The sequence below is a fragment of the Acinonyx jubatus genome, chromosome A2 (genome assembly GCF_027475565.1).
Source record: "Acinonyx jubatus isolate Ajub_Pintada_27869175 chromosome A2, VMU_Ajub_asm_v1.0, whole genome shotgun sequence".
Classification (NCBI taxonomy): Eukaryota; Metazoa; Chordata; class Mammalia; order Carnivora; family Felidae; genus Acinonyx; species Acinonyx jubatus.
This window is the reverse complement of record NC_069383.1, coordinates 32,805,451-32,830,267: the sequence shown is the minus strand read 5'-3', so window position 1 is coordinate 32,830,267 and position 24,817 is coordinate 32,805,451. Positions and strand designations below refer to the sequence as shown.

Below are 24,817 nucleotides of genomic sequence, written 5' to 3'. Positions count from 1 at the left end.
AGCTTGCTTCTTTCTGGGCATGGTCTTGCCATTTATTACCTTTTTGAAAAGTCCAGGGGCTTTCAGTGCTGCGATTTTCCAGAGGTGCCAGAAAGTCCCCTAGTAACTCAGACAATGAAGATTTTTCCAAATTCTCTAAGATGATGATGATTTTCTTGTTAACAGGAGACTGTTTCACTGGGATCAGACAAGCTGTGGTCAGAAACAAAATTTAGTGATTAAAGTTTTTACAAAAACCTGTATGAACTGTGTTAAAAATGAAAGTCTGGGGTGTCTGGGTGGCTCAGTAGGTTAAGCATCTGGCTTCAACTCAGATCATCATCTCACAGTTCTTGAGTTCGAGCCCCGCATCGGGCTCTGGGCTGACACTCAGAGACTTGATCCTGCTTGGGATTCTGTGTCTCCCTCTCTCTCTCTCTCTGCCCCTCCCCCACTCGGGCTCTGCCTCTCTCACTCACTCACTCAAAAATAAATTTTAAGAAAAAAATTTTTAAAAATGAAAGTCTGGGGGGCGTCTGGGGGGCTCAGTCTGTTAAACATCCAACTCTTGGTTTCGGCTCAGGTCATGATCTCACTGCCCTGAGACTAAGCCCCACATTAGGCTCAGCACTGAGCATGCAGCCTACTTGTGATTCCCTCTGTCTCCCTCTCTCTCTCTCTGTCCCTCCCCTGTTCATGCTCACTTTCTCTCTCTCCCTCTCTCTCTCTCTCAAAATAAATAAATAAACTTAAAAAAATAAAGTCTGAAAAGATGGACTAGTGGTTACCTATAGAAGGAAAAACTTGTGAACAGGAATGGGGCACACAGTCACTTTCTGGAAGCTGGGAATAATCTATCTCTTGGCCTGGTCAGTGGCTAAACGGTTATTTTATTTAAAATTATTCATTAGGGGTGCTGGGTGGCTCAGTCAGTTAAGTTTCTGACTCTTGGTTTCAGCACAGGTCATGATCTCACAGCTCGTGGGTTCAAGCCCTGCATCAGGCTTTGCACTGATGACACGGATCCTGCTTGGGATTCTCTCTCTCCTTCTCTCTCTCTGCCCCTTCCCTACTTGTGCTGTCTCTGCCTCTCTCAAAATAAATAAACTGCAAAAAATATTCACTGGTCTATAAATATAAATACATAAGTATGTATTTTATGGATGTATATTTCATAATACAGAAAGTCAGAAGCCCTTAAATGACCTTTTAAATTACACATATGAGGAATATTCATCAAATTATGGAGACAGGACCTCAAAGGTAAGCAGATGAATTCTCTCTCATTTTACAGACCTCAGAGAGGTTCAAGTGGTTTGACTGGGGTTTCAGCCAACAGTTGTAAAGAAGGACTAGGGCTCCTGAATCTAATCTCAGTGGACCTCCTACTAAGATGGGGGGACTAAACTGTATACTGACCCAAAATGAAAGCTGGAAAGTAAATGGAAGATTACGATTATATGTAGGAAACGAGTACGTCTGTAGACAGAATGTACTTGACATATGCCTAGAACCTAAGCACTCAAATGTTAATACTGTATTTACAATGTATACAGTACTTCTGATACACCAGTGAATTAACTGAAATTAAGATCACTTTTTAATTTTTAAGATTCTAAGATGCCTCAGTCTTAGCCAAATTAACCTTGAGAAAAAGAGATCACTTTAAAATACTTGAGAGTAATTTTACCAAGTATCCCACTTTTCACAAATACTCACAATAGGTTATACTCGATTCCCCCTCGTTACTACAGACACAATGCATTTTCACTTTCAAGAGAACTCCTAGAACATTGTAAATGAATCTCTTCTGAGACTGAAATAGCTCTTCTGCATGCTATGAAGCTTTAAAACTAGAAAACTAGAAACAGTAACAGCCACCTCTCAATTTAGTTGCTTTGTGGGGGCTGTTAACACTAGTGTCTGATGTGTGTGTGTGTGTGTGTCTGATCCCCTTCAACACAGCTATTTAGTAAAAAAAGTGCTAAAAATCTGTGCTTCCCAGCATTCAAATGTCCTTTAGAAATACATTCACTGTGCAAGTGTGATCTATCTATAGTTCATTAAAACAACAGTGATAAATAAACCTCTTCTACCTAGTGATAAAGAACAGACCAAGTTGAATGGTAGGTTTACCTCCTTTCCACCAGGGACTGAAGACCTCCAGATTTTCCTTGATCTATACTGAATGTACAGCTACCTCCAGTGGCTCTGAAGCTGGCATCCAGTCAAAATCTATCTGTAGCAACATGTACCTGCATTTTAACAGATGCTCATCCACTGCCCCCCACTGCCCCCACTGCTGTATCTCTCTTGCTAAGTGCTATGGCATACCAGAGGTGACTGATTCTAACCGGGGGATGTGGCACTTTAAAATGCAACCATTACAAGGAATAGCATCTTAATAGCTTAGGAGACGGGTAAGCTTACTAGTTGTAAGAAATGACACTGGCACAGAAGGAGGCAGGGCAGGGCTCAGTCCTAGAAGGGACTAAGGCATCAAGTCAAGGTGAGAACAGCTGCAAGAGGGCATCATGGTGAACTCGAGGCTGATACGTACCTCCTACCATGATGGGCTGGGACTGGGGGTGGAGTCACATCTATGGAATGGGATCAAGTAGCCGCAGCTGTGGACAGCAGCAGTGTGGCAGACTGGGCTGCCGGGAAACATCCCCTGGGACCCAGCCGCAGATGTTCTGACTCACATGGTCTGGGCTGGGCCATCAGTATTTTGTGTGCGGCCTGGGGTGAGACTTGATATGAAGCCTCAGAACCTGGCCACAAATGACAAGTGGAAGACCTAGAATGTCATCTTGGGAGGGAGAAGCCACCAGCTCTGGGAAGCCATGGAAGTGTCTAAGGAGGGGGATAAACAGGACTTGATTTGTGCTTTGAAATCTCACTCCGGTGCAAAGAACACCTGGAGAGGAAAGAAACAGAAAAACACACAGGCTCTGATTGATGAAGTAATGGGAGCCTCAACCAGGGCATTGGACTGAGCATTTGTTCAGGGCCGAGGCACTGAACAAAACAGTGTTTGAGATGGAGTCAGTAAGACCCAGGGGCTGACTGTCTTGAGAGAAGGGCAGGACCCCGCCGAAGTCCCAGCAGAGAAGAGGTTGTACAGATCATGGAGGCAGAGAGCACATGAGTCAAGAGCGTACTTGGGGTGTGGGTGGGGGTGATGTTTCAGGTCTGACGTATCTGAGGAGTTAGGCATCCTTTCAGAGATGTCTAGCAGGTGGTGGGACACAAGCATGAGAGCAACCAGGGAGAATTCAGGCTGGAGAAAAAAGCGAATGAGTTTATAGGAGTGCTGGAGGTCTTTGGAGAGAGGCTTAACATTCTCTTGGGTCCACAAGCGAGGGCTGTATTGCTCGTCAATTAATTGCACATTAAATGGACAGCTTGTGCCCCAGACAAAAAGGGGGTAGGCTGCTGTTCACAGCAGTTCAGCTGGGTTGCACCTCATCTTTGTTTATCCTGGTGTCCCGTGAGGTACTGACCAAGGGTCAAATAGACTGGGTTTCTTTGGTGGAAAGCTCTGTCTTCAACACTGCCAGTCTCATTACCTCATTTTTTCAGTAACACCTACTTCTCTAACTACTTAAGTTCAACATCCTTAAATAAGTTGGTCCAAAGGTAAATTTTATTTGTGGAATAGTACGTGTCTATTTCAGGTCATTTGACAGAGTTTTGGGCCTAATGTATTAACCAACCCCAGGGGCAGGAAGTTTCCAGTTTGAAGGATTAACCAGCCTCTGATCAGGGTCTACAGAGATGAAAGGAAGCCACCCACCCCATATTATAGCTGGAGATTTCTTTTAACCTGTTGCCGGAAAGCCAGCCATTCAGATTCCCTTGCCTTATGCTACTTCAAAGTTCTATTTCTGAAATGAATCTATTCCTTTTGTCCTTTTTTCCTTCCAACTTTACAGGCTGTGTCAGCCCTAATCCTCTCCTGCAGGTTGGCATCTCAATCAGACACCCCCCATGGCCACAGGGCTCAGGGCTAAGTCCAGGTTTGCATGCCCTTGCATTAAAAGTTCTGGAGAGTTAGTTCTAGAGCAATACTTGTTGGCTTAAAAACAATTAACCTACCACATTTATAGTTAAATCCAAGCTCTAAAGTGCATCTCAAGTGACCACAAGTCCATAATCTCCCCCTCGGGATGGAGAACAGCCCATCTTTCACAGTCCACTTAAGAGAAGGCTCTGCAGGGGTGATGCTCTGAGTCCAGATGAGAAGCAAGGGGCAAACCTTCAATGAGCCTCAAGTAACACAGCGTCCAAGGACGTAAACTCAGTTATGTGGACTTCAATGACCATATTCTTATACTAGGACTACGGTAATTCTATCTTCATTACTTCTGAAAAGGAAAGTTCTCTCAAGAATTCTAAGTGTTACTTTAAAACACCAGTCCAGCGTTGAAAACATTTTTTTTTCTTACTTTTTAAAATCTTATGTGACAGGAAGTTGTATCTGTCTTACTGATCTAACTACATACCTTACACTGTGGCAAAATGACCCAATTCGAATACACATTCACACCCTTTTTACCAAATAACAGAGCTATGTGCCATGACTGTCTCCCATGAAAGGCAATATGAAAAGGAAGAGGTTATTTTAAAATAAACAACAATATAACCATTGGTGGCAACTGTGTGAGGTCTTTTTTTAAAATGTGTTCTTCTGTTCTACCTTCTTCTGTTCGTGGGAACCATTTTAATCTCCATATAAGTTTTAGCTTCTTAAAGCCAATTATTTAACATAGGTTTGCTACTCTTCCTTCTTGTATCTTTTGCTCATACATTTCTTTTATTCATTCTCTGTGACTCTCCTTGCTGGCTTGCTCCTGCGGTTGTAGAGGAGCAAATGAGGTAATATATGTGCTGTGTATAATGGAAGATTAAAGTTCAATGTGCTGGCCCAGCCTCATCCAAATAGTTTAAATCTCTTCCTGTAGAGAAGATAAGGTTAAACGACAGGAATAAACATATTCTTTGCAAATCAGTATAGCCCTTACTTGCAGTCATAATTTGATCAGTTTAATTTCTTGGTGAAAAAGAAAGAATAACTGACAGATAATTCCTATCCCCTCAGTATTCTAAAAGCTGCAGCTGAACAGCCTAGTAACCCCTTCTTGCCTCATCCAGACCTCTGCCTTCTCTACTCTCTGCCTTTTCCCATCACCTCTTGACCAAAAGGACATTCCCTGTTACGTGCTTTCTGCACTACAAAAGAGGTGACACCACACCCAGCCGAAGGCTCCTTCCCTTTGGCTCCTGTTAGATTCCCTTGCCCCGCTCAAAAGCCCCGAACGTTTCCCCATCCACTCTACTTAAAGTGCACTTTCTCTGTGACCTCTCCATTGGTCACCAGTCAACAGCAGTGGTTCCTGGGGAGAAAACGATGGGCACAGTGGACTGAGTTCTTAGGAGATAAAGGTGGACAGCAGCAAGGAAGATCAGAGGCCACACCCCAATGTTTTTGACACACATTCAGAGAAGGGCAGTGTTTACCCTGCAGTCGATGGAGTCTAACAGCAGGGCGATGACAAGAGTAGCTTGGCCTGTGGAGTGAACCCTCTGGGAGCTGCAGAGGCTTGTGAGGGAGTGACCAGCAGAAATAAGAAGGGTTAGTGATGGGCCCCCACAGTCCCTTGAGCAAGAAATGACAGGTGGAGGGAAGAGAGCGGGAAGTGGAGATGAGACACAGAACCAGATTCAGCTGACTGGGCACGGAGGCATGTATGATAATGCTCCGGTGCTTAACTTGGACAACTGCATTCAAGGTCTTAGCAGATGAACCTGTATTTGTGTCTTTGTTATTAAAAAGAGAAAAAAAGAAAAGATAGTTGATAATTACAAATTGCTAAGCCACATAAAGAATAAACTCCTGTCCTATTTAAAGATGATACACCATTTCCTACACAAATGGATAGCTAAAATGGGGATTTTTTTTGCCTCAGTCAGCTGTCCAAAAACTTCATTTTGAAACTCCAGTTCACTCTATCTTTATGCCTATCATCACCTGCTCCGTTATCAACTTCTGCACTCTTTCACCTAACTCTTTTTAAATCTACTGTAAGCAGCTTGCACTTGCTGGTACCTGAAGATGACATATGACTAGCATTCCCTTGGTCTTTGCCCATGCTATTTCCTCTATCAGATTCACCCACTCATCAGCAAGTATTCGTTAGCCATCAGTGTACAAGGTGAAATAGAACTGGGTATAGTACTAGCCTTCACAATATGCGTGAGTGGACCACGGCAAGAGTTCAAATAATACCCCTCAATGCCTTGACCTACAGTTAGGTGGGACACAGGTATAAACCAAATCTAATGATGTTCATTAGAGGGAGAAGTATCTGGAGGCATCAGAGAAGCTTTCATTTGAAGTGTCCTTAGAGCATTTTAATAGGGGCTTTGTCTATGGTTTCTGGAAGGGCAAAAGCCATGTCTGTTTTAATCAGTACTGCCCAATAATACTGTGCATAGCACCTGCAATGTGGTAGTCACAGTGTGCGTTTTGGGCGGGGGCAGGGGGTTGTGTGTTTATCATTCAGATGAAAGCTGCAGCATGAACTAAGACACGAAGAGTAGAAAAGCAAAGGACACTTTGTAAAAAAAGAAACAGCATATTCTTGGAGCACTATTTAAAAGGGTCAGATATTCTAAAAGAGATATACAAATGGCCCACAAGTCCATGAAAAGATGTATTAGATCACTAATGATCAGGGAAATGCAAAACCAAACCACGATGAGACATCACCTCACACCAGTCAAAATGGATGTCATCAGAAAGACAGTAGATAACAAGTTTTGGCAAGAATGTGGAGGAAAGGGAACCTCTGGAGCACTGGTAGTGGGGGTAAACTGGTGCAGCCATTATGTTAAACACCATGGAGGTGCCTCAAAAAATGCAAAATACCACGCTGTCCAGCAATCCCACTTCTGGGTATATATACCCAGAGGAAATGAAATCAGGATCTCGGAGAGTTATCTGCACCCCCATGTTCATTGCATCATTATTCACAATAGCCAAGATATGAAAAGAACCTAAGTGCCAACAGATGAACAGATAAAGAAAATGTGGTATATCCATACGGTGGAATATTACTCAATGAGAAAGAAAATCTTGCTGTTTTGAACAACATGGTGGACCTTGAGGGTATTATGCTAACAGAGTTAGAGAAAGACAAGTAGTGTATGATATCACTTACATGGGGAATCTAAAAAAGCCAAACTTATGCAGAGTAAAATGGTGGTTGGCAAGGGCTTGGGGTGAGGGTGAGGGAACTAGAGATCAAAGGATATAAAATTTCAGTTAGAAAATGAGTACTTCTGGAGATCTAATCTACTGCATGGTGACTATAATTAACAATATTGTATCACATACTGGAAAGTTACTAAGAAAGTCCTCTTACCACACACAAAAAAATTGTAATTATGTGAGGTAACAGAGGTATAGCTAACGTTACAGTAATTATTTCCCAACATCTAAGTGTATCAAGTCAACACCTTAAACTTACACAATGCTATATGTCTCGATTATACCTCAATTTAAAAAACAAAAAAGAAGGGTCAGATAAGCCAGTCAGGTGAATCAATGTCTACGAATGGAAGGCCTTGAATGCCATTACCTTAGTTCAGTGGGCGCTGGAGGGATGTGCGGGGCAGGGATCAAAGACAGCTTAACCAAAGGTATGACTGCCTGTGAAGGAAGTTCGAGGAGGAGAAGCTGTAGACAGAGCAGCCACTTACAGGAAAGTAGAGGAAATACAGGAAAAGGGGGCAAATGGTAGGATGGTGCCAAAGGGATGGATAAAAAGTTATGCCAGGACCCCCCTGGCAGGACGTGACCTGGGAGAAGGATGAGGAGTCTATGAATGAGAGGACCTGGGAGTTCCACACGGTCCTCATGTTGCTTTGAAAATTGAAATAACTGACAACATTGAAAGAAGAAAATCCTACATTTTCACTAAAAATGGATCTCTTAAGAGTCACAAGACCACACGACACTGGATCTGCACTGCAGAAAGCAACTAGCTGCTGCAGCTGAGAGCCGCTGCCCTCCTGTAGATGGAGACATGCCTCCCTGCCCCCCGCAGCCCCAGCCAGAGTGCTTCACCCCTGAATGTGGCCTCTTGGCGCCTGTGGACATTCAGGTTGTCAAGCCAAGACCGGATTTCAAGTGGGAGGGGCCGAGAGACCGGGAATTAGGAAGAGGAGGTCCTAAGATGCTGCCCCACGCACATAGGTTTAGAAATGGTGTGCTCGTCACCTCTGCCATCCTTTATGAGTGGATTCACTGCTCTCCACTTTTTTTTTTTTTTTTTTTTAGCTCTCTAAGCTTAGAGCAGAGAGAATTCAGTCTGTACTTGCTATCTGCCCTGACAGAGTGAGAACAAAATATTTTAGCTTCTTACTTTGAGATGAAACAAGACTGAAAATTGGAAAAAATGTAGTGGGCTTTTGTTATAGGACTAAGTGGGGGAAATAGAAATTCTGGCACAGAAGAGTTTGTAAGGAGCAGTGGCTGGCAGTGATTAAGGGCAGGCTCAGTAACGGTTTCAGTCCTGCTTGGCTGTGTCCTAGCTGTGGCTTGTTCGGGCAAGGTACTCAAACCTCCTGTTTCAAATGTTTTCATGTTTTTAAATCAGGGTATTTAGAATAGGGCCGACCAGAGTCAGAGCTTAATAAAAGCTAGTGATTATTAGTAACAGCAGCAGAGAAAACAGCTTTCTGCAGCCAATTTTCACTAGTTTCTGATCAAAGACTGACCTCATGCGCCATAGTAACATTCAGATTCTAGTGGGATTTTCCTGTCCTTAAAATGTGCTTCTAGGTCTGTGGGATCTCAGTTCTTCCCCAAACCTGCCTCTTAACTTTATTTCTTGACTTAAAAGCTGCTGTTATTTCCTTCTTCCTAAGGTTGACCTAGTCCTTGATCACGGCTCCAAAGGTGAGACAGACACACTTAAAAGATTTGAATTTGCATTTCAACTCATCCACCACTGATCTTGCAACTGTCTCCCCTCCCCCCCACCCCACCCCCACCAAGTCCCTGCACCCTCTCCCCAGGGGTCTCTGTGGCCTTGAGCCTTTGAAGACTGGAGTCTGGTCCATTGCAGTTTCATGTCGGAGTTGCTAGCCATGCTGTGCTCTGCAGGGTATGCTAAAGCCACCTGTGATCAACCTTTGTGTGTTAAACTCTGGAGCCTGAGACAGAAAGTTCATGAAAAAGTTATATTAATAAACGTGTTTAATCCTGGTTCTGCCACTCTGTACTTGTGGCAAGATACCAAACCTCTTCCGTGCCAGTTTCTTCATGTTTGAAACAGGTAAGTTACTTACTGGCACAGGGCTGTTGTAGACACTAAATGAATTAATTACCGTGTGTAATATGTTTAGCAAAATGCCGGTCAATGACATGCCGAGGGTTAGGTGGAGAAAGCAGTTTACCTCAGGTGCTTCAATACGGGTGCTTTGGTTGTAGAGAACTTATGAATAATACCAAAAATCTATCTACTTTTTATCATCACCATACAATTCTAAACAGCATCAGTGGCACAATACTTAGTCCTGCTAGGATGGACGGCTCCCAACACCTCCTCCCTTAGTATACCTCTGGTGCCAGTTACATAGAATGCTCACAACGGATAATGATTTACAAACAAAAGATGGGGCCGGGGGGAGAAAATGTGGGATAAGCAATCAATGCAATGCCAGAAACACAAAAATAAATTCTTTTGCAAGTGTTCCTTTTCATCCCATAGCTGTTGGATAATCGAGAAGTCAACTTAAATTTACCCCTTAGAAAGAAAGCTTATTTCCTTTTAACAGCATCACTGAAGATCATGCCCTTCGGTTACCACAACTCAGTCTGCTGGAAGGGTCTTACCACTATTGATGAACAGGTCTATTAGCTGTTCCTTGGAGAAACCAGCATCCACTTCGGCTCTCACTATTTCACAGGTGAATCCTGCAGCCATTTGTCTGTGCTGTGATAAGAAACGAGCAATTAGTTCCTGCTTTCAAGGAAAAGGGGGGGGATAGGTGTAATGGGTACTTACCTTCATGCAGAGTGCAAGCTGATGTGCTATGTAGTCTTGCAAACTTCCTTCAGGGCCATGGAAGATGACATTATGGTACTGCTCGACCTATTAACAAACCAAGAAGAAATCTTCAGTGAAAATGCTAAGAAGAAGAAAAAAAAAAAGTGGTACCCAAGCAGGAAATTTTCTGATTGTCCTCAGCTTTTGAAAATATTAAAAATATTATTTTCAGGATTAACTGTATGCACTGGGCACTCGAAGTCTTTCACTTTAATGTGAAATACTGGCAAATTTAGTATTTATTTACTACATTGAGTAAAAGAGCTAACACTTTATTAAAAAGCATACTCTTTCTTCCCTATAATTTTTATTGTTTAATGTTTATGTATTTTTGAGAGACAGACAGAGTGTGAGCAGAGAAAGGGCACAGAAAGAGGGAGACAGAATCTGAAGCAGGCTCCAGGCTCTGAGCTGTCATCAAAGAGCCTGACGTGGGGCTCAAACTCACGAACTGCGAGATCATAACCTGAGCCGAAGCCGGATGCTTAACGGGCTGAGCCACCCCGGCTCCCCTCTTCCCTGTAATTTCTACAATGAGGTTCAGTAGGTAAGCTAGGAACACAGTGCCTAGTGTATTTTGTCCCTTGCAAATGTTTTGTAATGTTTCGTTATTATCTCTTACACATGCTCCTTAGTTTGAATTTTCCCAGTGCTTCTTTTACTTTTTAGGGGTATGTAAAACAGCAATGAATTCCACTAAGGAAATTCTGGGAAATACAAAGAAACATAAAGCAGCAGACTACAAACCACTGATAGTGTGAGCACTGAAAAGCAACCACTCTAAGTTATGTTTCTTTGCATAGTGGATATGTGTATGCATATTTGTGTATTTTTTAAGAGGGATGTAGAAGTATACTCTTTTTACGGCTGTCAGGAGACTATCTTTGTGCTGGCATCTTACATAAAAGACATCTTCATGACTCTAAGATTATTAGATCAACTCCTGATCTAGATTTTTCCATTCTGGAACTCAGGTGTTTCAAAGAAACCTGGGTAGAGATTGATCACTTTTACTCTGTAAAAGAGAAAATCTCCTGCCTGGATGCCTATAGGATTTTTTTAAAGCTTTTTCCTCACATGTGAGGATACCTTGCCTGAGAACATGTGGGGATGTAGCACACACTGGGATGGAAAGCCAGTGGCCATTTACACGGGACAAGGGCAGTGACGTCGGTCACCCCTAGGACTGAGCTCTCACTCCCCTAGTCTCCATTTGGGAGCAGCTTTCTTCTTGGAAAGATCTCACAGAAAAGGATCTGTATAGGTGAAGTGGCAAACCTAATGAATATGGTTGATGTAGCTCATGTGTCAAGACTGAGTCACCCAGACTTGGAGAAACGTTAAACCTGAAACGGTCTGTTCATGGTTGCCTTATTGTGCTCTGATAAGTTTGTCCTTTTAAAGACACAGGGAAGGCCATATCTCTGAGGGTGGCTAGGGTAGGCCTGGTAAAACAAAATATGCCACTGGTCCATCCCTACAAGAAAGAGGCAGTCTTGGGGATATGAAAGGAAGGCTTGAGGGAAAGCTGTTAGCATGGAAGGAAGAAGGACTCCTTCCTTGCCTGGGGCCTTTAGGATTTGCGCTTTTGGCCTCCAAAGAGACCAAACCATGCTTGGAGTAACTCTTGGAAAGTGGAGGAAAACGGGGCTTGACCACTGGGTGTCAGACCATGAGCTTAAAAAGGAATGTGGTCCTTTAAGGGGACCACTAATGAGGGACTAGGGACTGGGTTTTAGGCTCTGAAAGACATGTTTGGTAGCCACCAGTGATTTTCTCTGAATCCAAATATTATTCCTCTATTGTTAAGCCTTCAATAAAAAAGGAAGCAGCTAGATGCACACTGGGGCTAGGGCAGCATCAGGGAGAATGATATACTTGAGAGAAACAGGACAATGGCTACAGTTGCCCAAGGAACACCAGCATCCGGAAGCCACAGCATGAACACAGCCGTAGCTGGCCAGGGCTGTTCTCTATGGTGCTGGGGGTCTGTGACACGAACAATAATAGAAGGGCCAGCAAGGACCAAGACTGGGACAGGGACTCCCCCAGAGACATAAGAGAATATCCTAGAAAATTCAAATGAGATTCTGCTTCTAGGCAGTGAGGGTATGGATACTCATTAAGGAATTATTGTTAAAGAATAATCTGTTCTCATTTGTACCTAAGAGATGGGGAAGTGGGATGTACTTAAAATTTCAAAAAGTTACCCAGATTTGTCTGGTTGTGACCTCTTTTCCACCCATCTTACATGGAACACGGTAAGTTCTTCCAATATACATAGTCAGACCTATTTTTGGCTTAGAAGATTTTTCTTCCATTATGTTTCTGGTAATTTCTCCTCTTCTAATTCTCTTTTATTTGGAAGGAAAACTAATAGTGCTTAAGTTCCCTCTCTGTCCTCTGCAAGTGCATCTGTCCCCCTAGCTCATCAGTATCCTAACTCTTGTCTTTTGCTTCTCCTTTGGGGAGAGCTCCTCAAGTTAGTCTTCACGACACTGAAAAGAATGTTCACCGTCTCCCTCCCGCTCTGAACTGTCTCAGGTACAAGTTTAATGATGCTACTGCACTTTTAGTTGCTCTCAGAGTTCCTTACCTCACCCAGGTCCTTGCCAACACTTTTGCTTTTAATCTTAGCCTTCTCTCTACCCTGGCTTTCTTGCCCTGCTTTCAGTCGATCTTTTACTCTCCAGAGAATGATAATCTTCTCAATTTTTCATTTTTTCTCATAATTTCTAAGGTGTGTCATTTTGAGTTCTCAGAATAACTCTATTCTGTTCTGCAGGGTTCTTCCCCAGGTAAAATGTTAACTTGTTATTAGTACTTTTTTTCGTTCTGTGAAACCACAGGAAGAATCTGCAGTAAAGCAGGATGTGTGGACCATCACTGGCTTCACTTGCTTTCGACTTAATTGTTCAGCTGACTTCCGTCTTAGGTCATCTGCTGGACGGTGGGCTGCTGCCTCTGCTTGTGGCTTTGGGATCCGGCAATAGCTGCAGTGGGCTGGGCCTGGGCTGTCCACCAGGGCAGACAAATGTGTGAACTAAAGGAAGCAGGCCGCTCCAACATCCATCCTGCTGAGGGTGCTTATATAATATGCTCCCCAGATAAAGCAGCCTCACCAACGCCCGCCCACCAACTTCCTGCTCAGGTATTTCTAGCTTTAATCTCTGAATGGATGTGGAAGGACGCATCTTGATAGGAGGTGGAGGAGGATGGCACTACCAAAAGCAGAGACTGCGGTAAGGACATACACCCAATTTCCTAACTGGTATCAAGTTTGCTTTTTTGAATCATTAGTAAGATGGTCATAGGAAATAATGAAGTGTTTTCCTACCTCATTTCAGGTAGGCCTCAAATCAGTGGGTTTAACACTCTCTTATCCCTAAAGGTACGGGAAAATTCTTCCAGATTCTTGACCAAGGGAGACCTCAGTTCTATTTTCCTCTGTTTTTGTGAAGTTTTATCACTTTTCATAAGCACTTTATTGGGAAATTGTGTTGGGTACCACGAGACAGGTCCAATTTTAAACCCGAAGTCTTGCACTCTCCAAATTAATCCCAAACTGCCATGCTACTTCTCGGGTAGAACTTCTTTCACAAGGAATGGATTGTTTCATACCAGTGAAACAGGATACAGATTTTCAAGATTTACTGAGTATTCTACCCCTGAGATTTTCAACAAGGATTGCTATTTAATCTTGTCTCACTTCTGAAAACAAGAGCGCTCTATTCATTACAGCCATCTGTCAAACTGCCTACACTGTCTTAAGATTGATTTCGAAATCACGTAACAGCAAGAAACCCGATTTCATAGATACGCTGTCTTCAATTTCAACAACTCATTTGTTCTCGGATTGTAGGTTCTTATAAAATACAGACAGGAAATATTCTATTTAAAATTTTCATTGAAAAGGCCATTCACTAGCAGCAAGCATTCTGTCTTCACATAGTCTAATATGCTTTCTGGAATAAGGTAAAATAGAAATAAATAAATGCAAAAACAAATGTACAGACTTCCAGATCATTCATACATTCTTTTGTTTGTTTAAACTTTATTAGATTTTATTTTGAGAGACAGAGCACAAGTAGGGGAGGAACAGAGAGACAGGGGGAGAGAGAATTCCAGGCAGGCTCTGCAGTGTCAGCGCAAAGCCTGACTTGGGGGCTTGGAATTATGAACTCTGATATCATGACCTGAGCTGAAGTCAGCCACTTACCCAACTGAGCCATCCAGGCTCCCCTCATTCATACATTCTGTGCATACATTCCGTAGGTTTTTCCTCATTTCAGATATTACCAATTTTTTTGTTAATGGTATTTGTTCTATCTCATTAAAGGATGTGCTGGTTACCATTTCAGATCTGAACAACAAAAAATTACCAGGAGCTTGTTGCTGTACTGCAAACATGTGAAGCTATGCCAAGAAAACACATTTATCTGCTCTAGCTAAAAATGACATTTCTCCCAACAGCAGGATCTGAGGTATTATCAATACACATGCTTCATGCCTCCAGCAGAGGGCTCTACAGATAGATAAGTAGACAGGCAGGCAGACAAGATAGTGGGGGGAGGAAGGTAAACATTTTAACTGTTTCGATAGGATATCTCTCTCCTCTTTGAGAAAAATCAAACTTCTTAAAGGTGAATTAGAGTCCCCAGAATTACCCCTAAGTGTGTGTTGACAGTGGAATATTTTTGCTTATTAGTAAAGGGGCACTGGCCTTTATCACAATTGGTACCAATCCCCTTTATTCTTGTGTCTTCACAGCTTATTCAGGAAGCTCTTATCACATGTCAATTAGTGCTTTGTGACGCAAATGAATTCTGGATTAAATGGAAACAATGACCTCAACAAAGGCCCATCCATCCATTGATTGTTTTCCCCTGCCCTCCAGGCTGTTTTTCTGCGGAATGGAGTTCACCAGAGGAGCTGCTGTCCAGAGGAACAGGGTCAATGTGGCGCCTGTGATGTTTTCCGACTTGTGGCATTATTTTAAAGCAATAAACCTCAGCCTCCATTTGGAGTTTCACTTGTCAGAGTCTAAGGGAAAGTTTCTACCATCTAGAGATGGTTTTAGGCCAGGTTGTGCTGAGATGCTGAACTCAAAAAAGAATAAAAAAGGTTTTTACTGAGCCAATAAAGCTGAGATGGCTCTAGCTATGTCATGGCTTTGTAGCTAGGCGTTTCATTCTGACCTCTTCTGACACTGATTTTAAAGAATTTATGTAGGACTTTAAAGCCACAAACAACACAACTACTGTCAACCTATTCATACAAAATCCCCCCAAACAGTACTGGTGCATCCAGCATCCATCCGGGCTACAAAAAAGCTGGAGCCCATGGTAGAGCGAAAGGGTTTTTAGCCATATGCTGAGGTCCCTCTTTATAGAATAGATATAAAAGAGAAATGAGAATTCAAGAGAAATTACAGTTCACGGAGAGAAATACACCATAGGTTTTTAAAAATTAGCTTACTGAAACTTGGAAAGCCAAGATCAGACTTGGTTATTAAATTCAAATAAAGCTAGGCCCCCATATAGGAACACAAACATAACACTTTGGGAATTGTAGCTATTAAAAAAAAAAAACAAACAACAACAACAACAAAAAACCACCCATAAGCTATAACTTTGGACCTAACTGCTCCCTTGTCACCCAGCCTCTAGCACTTATAAACTCTTCCTGCTCCAGACCTCCTCTGGGTCAACACTTGCCCTGCTGCCCAGGTTCTTCTTCCACTTTTGCCGTGATGGCCAAAGGATTCGCTGGTGTTGGAGCCCCTCTTCCTCATACAGGGGAACTGCCTTCCTCCTTCTGCTAGGCCCTTACCCACATTTACTCCTCCATGCCCTGAAAGAGATCAGGCTAGAACTGGCCACCTGCTAACAGCGTTAATCAAGATTTGTGGCCTCAGATACATAACCGCCATTGTTCACAACATTATTTTTATGAGAACAGAGCAAATTTATTCTGGGAACATAGGAGAGAAGGTAGAATTTCCTAGTTGTGATTCTTGATGGTTAGCATGGCACATATTGGAGTAGATGGCTAACAGGCAGTGGAATCTCAAGAATTATGTCCTAGGGGATTCAGAGCCCTGCCTTTTCTTAATGTTTATTTATTTATTTTGAGAAACAGAAAGAGTGCGAGCAGGGGAGGGGCAGAGGGAAAGAGAGAGAGCGAAGGAGAAAGAGAAACGCAAGCAGGCTCCACACTTAGTAACAGAGCCCTATGTGGGGCTTGATCCCAGGACCTGAGCCTAAATCAAGAGCCGGACACTTAACTGACTGAGCTACCCAGGCGCCCCCAGAATCCTATATTTTAAAGTCATGCTCAGATTAGGATGATCTATTTAAGTATTTTTCTAATATAATAATTATTTATAATCACTGAAGTATTATAATACAAGATTGCAAATAAGTTAATAAAAATTGCAACGGGCTAAGAAAAGTCTGAGTTAATATACAAAGTTCAACTATTATAATAAATTATTAGTGATTCAAAACTCAATCAAGTTAAATGTTTCCTTATTAACTCTTAGAATGGAGATTTAAGATCTGTATTATTTTAAATATTCAATGAAAGTATTTAAAAATAACACCATTTATTTTTTTATTTTTATTATTATTTTTTTAATGTTTATTTATTTTTGAGAGAGACAGAGACAGAGTGTGAACAGGGGAGGGGCAGAGAGAGGGAGACACAGAATGCAAAACAGGCTCCAGGCTCTGAGCTATCAGCCCAGAGCCTGATGCAGGGCTGGAACTCACAAGCCATGAGATCATGACCTGAGCCAAAGTCGGACGCCTAACCAACTGAGCCACCCAGGAGCCCCCAAAATAACACCATTTAAAAAACAAAAAGAAACGGGGCACCTGGGTAGCTCAGTCGGTTGAATGTCTGACTCTTGTTGATTTCCACTCAGATATCATGGTTGTGAGACTGAGCCCCACGCTGGGCTCCACACTGGGCACGGAGCCTGCCCAAGAATCTCTGTCCTCCACCCTGAGTGCACATGCTCTGACACTCTCACGAAAAAATCCCCAAACTAAAAAAAACGAAACACTCCTAAATTGAGAATAGAACTAACAACTAGTTAGTCTCTGGTTTGTTGGTCATTGGTAGCTAAACCATGGCTTAGGCATTCGGAGGCAAACATACAAATGTACTTGGGATGTTCTGTATATAATGTGCTAGCCGGCATTTCACTTGACAGACCTGCTCAGCCAAGGCTCCTGTGCAGCTGTAATCTGCTGTATCACCCTTCTGTTCATTTTCTCATCTGGGTGAATGAAAAGCCCTGAGCAGAAAGTTGCCTGGTGCAGAGAAGCTGAGGAGGCAGAAGGGAGAGAAGCGGTTCTACAAGCTCATTTTACTGGGCGCCCAGGCTCACATTCCTGAAAACCAACTGGTCACTCAACAACAGCTTTAACTCACACAAAGGAGGAAGGCAGCCCTCCCTCCCACTTGTGTGTCGCCCCCAGGCTTACTCTGAAGCGGCAGAGAGGAACACATAACAAAGAAAACAAGTTACAGTCTCAACGTTACAGGACACCATCTCTTCTAAACTAGAAAGCTTTTTAATGTTTTGGTGCTACCGTGGCTATTTTACAAAGGTCATTCCCAACTTTGGGTTTAGCCAGATCAACAGAATGGTTTGGAATTTGCACTTCTCTTCAGGGGGAACAAAGACATTAATTCATAGTTAATGGAAACAATTTTTGTAAAGGGCCCCTGGCAAACTCATTTTTTAAAAAAGGTTTTCCAAATTAAGGCAGCAGGCAAAATGAACGTTTGTTTAAAGTTTTACACCTTCAATATTAGTTTTAGATGGATCTCACAGAGACCCAAGAGTGCACAAACTTAATCACTCACTAGCCACGTGGCCTTGAGCACATTATTTCCCTTCTCTGCTTCAGTTTCCTTATCTATAAAGTGGATGACGCTATCTACCTCACAGGGATGTTCTGAGGAATAAATAAGACATGTATGTGCCTTTGGCATATTGCCTGGCATGTAATAAGTACTGGACAAAGGTAAAACATTACATTTGTTCACCATTTGTCTAGAATTTGCTACTTTCTCTTGATAATCATATTCTTGTTCCCTTCAATAACAGAATTAGTTTTCCCTGGGTGCATGGTTGCCCGGAAAGCGACCACATATCCCAGCTAGGTGAACGTGTGGCCACATGCTGGTCAGTGGTTGTGGGTGGAAACAATGTGTGCAATGCCCCAGAAAGGAAGGGGCTTGCCCTCCAGGCTCTCCTCCCTCAGGCTAGAACCTGAGGGTGGGAGTGGTGACTCTCTTCGACCAAACCCACATCCACAATACCCCAGGTCACAGTGGCCCACCGAGAGAGAGAGAGAGAGAGAGAGAGAGAGAGAGAGAGAGAGAGAGAGAGAGAGACAGACAGACACGCGCGCGCGAGCCAAGATGCTGACAGTCACCCCGCCCCATTTCCCCCTACTGGCTCTCTCATCTGCTGGGATTTCTACATTTGAGAAAAATAAACTTCTATGCTGTTCAAGCTACAGTTGTTTGGTTTCTGTTAAAATGGCCAAATCAATACTTTTAACTGATTCTAGCATATTTAACTTAGTTCTAAATTATAAAGTTTACAGCAAAGAATCTTGATATTTATAGCCATTCTCTTTCATATTGATGATCAGTTACTTGATGTCAAGTCCAAGTTGGGGAAAGACAACCCTCTCCTGCTCCAGTCACAACACTTCACAGGTGACAGGTGGGAATAGCTGGATGACTGTGATAGAAATCCAGAACTAAGTGACCAGCAGCCTTCTAGGGAAGGGGCTGTTGGGGAAGATCATGGGGTTGGGGCGCAGGGTGAGTGGGGCTCCCGCTCCTACAGACATGGAAATGGGCCACCCAATACTCCAGGGTCAGGGATGGGAGCCTAAGACTCCCCTTGGCAGCATCCACCTACCAGCCTGAGGTAGTTCTGTAGCATCTGAAGAGGGATCATTGATGCATAAGTCACACTACTGAGGCAGCCTTCTTGGGGACCTGTAAGAAAGCGACACACAGAAGCAAAATTGGTTCTTCCTTATTAAATGTAAATGATCAAGACACAACAAAACTTCTCATAAAAGATACAGTAATGTTTGTTGACTTACGTAGCCAGAGCTGACATGTGACCAAGAGGTACCTTTTGTCTCACCATCGTGAAAATATTTCAACACTCTGAACTGGCTGGTAAACCACCGCTGCTCCCCAGACCTCTCCAGCTGCCCTTCCTTCCCCTGGGAAGCCCACCCATCTCTCCTGTCCATCACAGCCAGGGCCTTCAGATTCCAGCTGGAATACTAACCGCTAGTATCTGCTCCGATCCCTGGATTCAATTTTATTATTTATAAACAAGTGCTATCAGAGATAATCCCAACCCTCTGAAAGTTCTAGCCTGGGACAGCATTCGTGCACAGTTCTGGGGGTTACCCTTTATGTTCTTTCCCAAACTCTATCTCCCTCACTTGCCTCCCAAGTTCTGCTACTCTCTCAATACACTGCTTGAGCCTGAAGGAATTTTCTGGGATAACCTCATACTTTTTTTTTTTTTTCCTAACTTCAGTAAGTAGTTCAAACAATAGAATACAACTTTTATTAGTTGAACTTTTAAAGAATCCATTCCCAAATATGGGAAATGCATGATAAAATCCCTTTTAGAGTTAAGGGCTGAGAAATGGAGTATTCCTGTAACACTTACTAGCTATGTAACCCTAGACAAGAAAATCAATCTTTCTAAGCCTTAATTTCCTTGTACGTAAAATGAGGGTAAACAGAAATACTTATCTCAATGGGTTGTTATATGGATTAAGTGAATTTATACTTGTAATGTGCTATAAATGATAGGGCCTTCCACATAGTAGGTGTTCACTAAACATTACCCGTACCATTATAATAATCTTATTCATCATACACTGGACTTGACAGTAACAGAAGGCATTTCTTTTAACATGGTCTCTTGTCACTCAGTACATTAAGTTTAGCTTCTGGTTTGTTCCTAATGAGAGAGGTGATCAGAATCGCAGCAATCAGTGGTCAGGACGGATATCACCACAGGTGTCAGAAACATGGCTTTTGATTTTTCCTCTTCTTAGTGAGACTTTTCAAAAAACATCTAATTACTTAATAAAGGGGGTCACACATGCATTGCTGGAGAACACAGGACAGAAACATGCAGATTTAAGACCCAGCACCATGACACCTCATGAAGCCAACACTCTGTCAACAGCACCTCAGTGTGGACTACTCTTACCTGATAAAAGCACAGTGACTCGCTCTGCTTTATTCTTCTTCATAAAGTCCCACGGGGACTGGGTGAAGCTCTGACCTGCTGACCATGGCACATTTCCTAAGTTCAAGAAACGAAATAAAATGTCAAAGAAGCTTCAAAGTAATTTTTCTTATAAGGGACAATATACAATCTCCTGTGGAATCCAGGGTTTAGACTGTCAAAAGCACACACAGAACATGTAAAGCATCACATAGGGGTTAACTCCCTAATACAATGTCTGTTAAAGGTCAAAAGGCAAGCCTTCAAAGAAGAGGCTTCTCCAAAGCTGTTTTTAGGAGTAAGAGAGAAATCTGGAGAGCAAAAATATACTAAATATTTCTAGGAACAAAGCTGATGATAACTTTCCATGGTTCTTCCAGTGCCTGCTTCACAAAGTCTAAGCACTTTGAATGAGGTGAAGTAACAGGTCCTTTATGATCCGCTCCCTTTCCAACAAATTTTTAGATTCCAAAAAACACAGGTTACTTCAGGGGCTCAGTATAAAGGAAGCCTTCTCACAGTCTGGGCCCTCTGCTCATGCCTGCTCAGAAAGGGTGCCACTTCCTTGGTGTCTACTCTAGGGACGGATTAGTAGGAAGTACTTGTTCCGTCCCTTCCCATCCACAGATCTTAAATTCTTAAATATTCCCACCACACACACACACTCCCCACCTGTAACTCACTGCTTATCTGTTGGCCTGGGTCCCTTTAATCTAGTTAGGTGATATAGTAAAGTCACTTATATACATACATTAATAAATAATGTCATGGTTGCCCGTTATCAAGTGGATACAATTAGGCACTATACTAAGCCCTTTACCCACAGAAGCCAATGACCTTTACATCTGAAATGCTACTAGGTGCCCTACACAAATATGAACACTGGCACCATCAGGCCTTAGCATCCACGGCTCACAGAGATAAATCTCTCTGATGGTGGTAAATATCCATTTGCATATGCTTGTTTCCAGATCAGCTGGATGAAGGCTGATGATGCAGTGTCATTTTCTTCTGAACAAGTCTGTGCTGATTTCATTTATTAGACTCTTGGGCACAACCACACCTTGAATAACAGTTTGTTGTGTGGGCAAAATGTGTTCCTGAGAATCATTTATGACATATTATCTTAATGTAATTATTTAACTATACAATAATTCTTCTGTAAGAATTGTAATTATATTAATGATCTTGCCAAAGATCAATAAAATTAAATTGTCATGAATTATCAGCCTTTAAAACTAGTAAAATACATTTTTGGGAAGTGATTTAGCATCTATAAATTAACAGAATAAAACCCTTTCTGCTATAATAAGCTGATATATTAAAAGCTGATATATTAAAAGCATATTTAAAAGGAAACTCACCGTTTCCTCAACCCTGATTATTCTTATGCAACAAGTGCTGTTGAAAATATCAGGCTTTCCTATCACACAGACTGGGATTTGAATCTTATCTGCTTTGTTCCTTTGCTGTGTGACCTCAGGCCTACAAGGTGACCTCACCTTGTAACTAGTTATTTGTAGAATGAGTCTGTTGTAAGGACTTGTTGAGGTGCTGTGTATAAAGGGTCCAGCACAGTTCTGAAATAATGGCAGGTTCCCCAAAGATGTTAGTTCTCCTGGTTCAAGAGGAAACAAACTAACCAGAGACATTTATAGAGCACTTACTATGCTCACCAGAAAGTAAATCTTACAAGTTCTTCGGAGTCTGTTTCATAGTGCCTATCAAACAGAAACAAGCAGTTATCACCCTCACTCATCCCATGTGGGAGCTTTGATCAGATCTTCAATGAATAGGGCTTCTTCCAACTCTAGACTTCACTAGGACTCCTGTCCTGGAAGTAAGGTGTTCATGTAGTACAAGCCCTGGCCCAGCCCAGGTACAAATCTGGAGCTGTGTTCAGAACCTGTGCACCAGCAAGCAGCTACAAAGTGGTTTGTTTCTTGCATTTATCAAAACAGCAAGTGGAATCACAAACCTCTTCAAGGGCTTTCTTGTTCTTTACTCTCTGAGTATTATCTGAGGTATGAAAGCATTTTTTCTACTAACAGGCAACATTATGTAATGGCCGCATTGTGAATAATCAAGTTTTTTAGCACCAGCAGCTGCCACAAGTGAGCTCTCATTGTATTTAATCAGTGAACCAAGTATCAGGTTATGGAGCTCATAAACATAAATAAACCCAGAAATTTAACTTTCTCTCCATCACAGGATTGCTGATACCTAGCATGATGGATCGTACACTGCTTGTCCCGAGGCCAATGCTGGAGTCAGTGGTGTTATTAAATGTCACATCTTCCAGACTCCACCATCCATCAGATGAGATTGCTTGGAAATGATTTGTCAGAGCTTGACTCACTGCTTTTGAAAAATCATCCCATGATGTCTGTTTGCGGATATTTAAAGCACATATTGTGTTTTCGCATTCAAAGTCATCGGAACCATAGCTGCCTGGTTCAATCTCACCCACTGAAATCCTTAAGGGTATTTTAAGAGCATCTGTTGGAAGAATAAAAGAATTAAGGGGAAAAATCTTGATAGGAAAAAGCAGCAAAACTTATATGAAACAAGCAGATATGAACATTTTAAAAACAAAGCAAAGGGCAGCTCTCATGTTTCTTTAGATACTATCAACCGAATGTTCTCCTACTGGAGTAAACTGGTCTCCCAAACTCTTCACAGCTTCTTTGGAACCATGTTGCTTGAAATATTTGTCTTTCCTTGTATCTTTGGCCTTTTGTACTTCATTGACTCTTCCCTTCAGCAAGACTCTCAAGTTCTTTAAAAAAAAATCTGAGAAAATGAGAGCCCTCTCTTGACCCTAAATTCTCTATATTGCCCTTTCTCCTCACCTACCTTGATAACATCATAAATAAGGCAGGTTCCAGTGGTAGAAGTCACTGTGCTTAGGATAGTGGCTTTGGACTCCTACAGACCTTGGTCTAAGCCTCAGGGTCAGCCTCCTACTAGTCCTGTGTACTTGGTAAACTGATCTCTCTATACCCCAATTCCTTCTACAAAATGTTAGGAATGTGCTATTAAATTATTATGAAGACTCAGTGAACACATGTTTGAAATGAATTTAACACACTAACGGTTATGTGGTAAATACTGGTGAGTATTTAGTAAATAGTAAACAGTGCAGTCGAAGCTTTTTAAATGATCTTTCCAATCTCTGTGACACCAACTGACTGAGGCCCCACCGAGCTATGCAGCACCCCATGCACTCCAGTTCTCACGAACTGAATTACGTGCTCACCAAGAGTCACTTGTGTTTATTCCCTAGTCTTTTATGTCTGTCGAACTCATTACTGTAATTACTAAATTAAATATTCCATAAACTGATGAAATGACTTACTCTTCCTATAAAATTGAAGTTGGACACTTTAGAGACAAGGAGGTGCTAAAAAAAAAAGTTGGGGCGCCTGGGTGGCTCAGTCGGTTAAGCATCCGACTTCGGCTCAGGTCATGATCTCACGGTTTGTGGGTTCGAGCCCTCCATCGGGCTCTGTGCTGACAGCTCAGAGCCTGGAGTCTGTTTCAGATTCTGTGTCTCCCTCTCTCTCTGCTCCACCCCTATTCCTGCTCTGTCTCCCTCTGTCTCAAAAATAAGCAAACATTTAAAAAAATAAAATTTAAAAAAAAAGTCACCTAAGGAGGTATGGATTAGACAACTACATAAAGCTTAGAAAAGATTATCTTTGGGGTGCCTGGGTGGTTCTTGGTTTCACATCAGGTCATGATCTCAGAGTTCATGAGTTTGAGCCCCATCGGGCTCTGAACAGTGCAGAGCCTGCCTGGGATTCTCTCTCTCTCCCTGGCTCTCTGCCCCTCTTACTCACTTTTGCTCTCTCAAACTAAATAAATAAACTTAAAAAAAAAGAAAGAAAAAAATTATCTTAATTTTTTTTTAAAGTTTATTTATTTTGGGTAGAGATTGAGCAGGGGAGGAGCAGAGAGAGAGAGGAAGAGAGAGAGAATCCCAAGCAGGCTCTGCACTGTCAGTGCAGAGTCCCACGAGGAGCTCAAACTCATGAATCACACGCAAGATCATAACCTGAGCAGAAAGGAAGAGTTGGACACTTAACCAACTGACCACCCAGGTGCCCTGAAAAAAAAGATCTTAAGTCCTCAAACACTAGAAATCACAGATGAAGCATAAATGTGTGGTTTGTTCAAATAAGAATATGTGCAATTTCTATTAGCAAAACCATAGTAAAGTAAAAACCTGTACCTAAAAATTGATGGAAGAAATCCTTATATGTCAAAGTTAACACAAAATGTTTAAAATGTATATTTTTAGGATTCCCTTCTTCAACTGGCTTTTTCTATTAACCAACTACTAGATTAGTTTATTTTCCAATTATCAGTAATTCTCGGGGCACCTATCAGTTGATTGAGCGTCCAGTTCTTGGTTTCG

At 42.2% G+C, this 24,817-nt stretch overlaps 1 protein-coding gene across 8 annotated transcripts in view; it reads right to left on the bottom strand.

The window, feature by feature from the left end:
* CTTNBP2 (cortactin binding protein 2) overlaps positions 1-24,817 on the bottom strand; it is a 163,899-nt gene that overhangs the window by 17,889 nt on the left and 121,193 nt on the right. For all 8 annotated transcript variants that reach the window (XM_053218168.1, XM_027075333.2, XM_027075335.2 and 5 more), the window contains 6 exons: positions 22,621-22,896; positions 20,380-20,475; positions 19,051-19,130; positions 10,059-10,145; positions 9,887-9,986; positions 40-192 (listed from right to left, as the gene is read on the bottom strand). In XM_053218168.1, the coding sequence (XP_053074143.1) occupies positions 40-192; positions 9,887-9,986; positions 10,059-10,145; positions 19,051-19,130; positions 20,380-20,475; positions 22,621-22,896 (792 nt within the window). The remainder of the gene's footprint in view (positions 1-39; positions 193-9,886; positions 9,987-10,058; positions 10,146-19,050; positions 19,131-20,379; positions 20,476-22,620; positions 22,897-24,817) is intronic.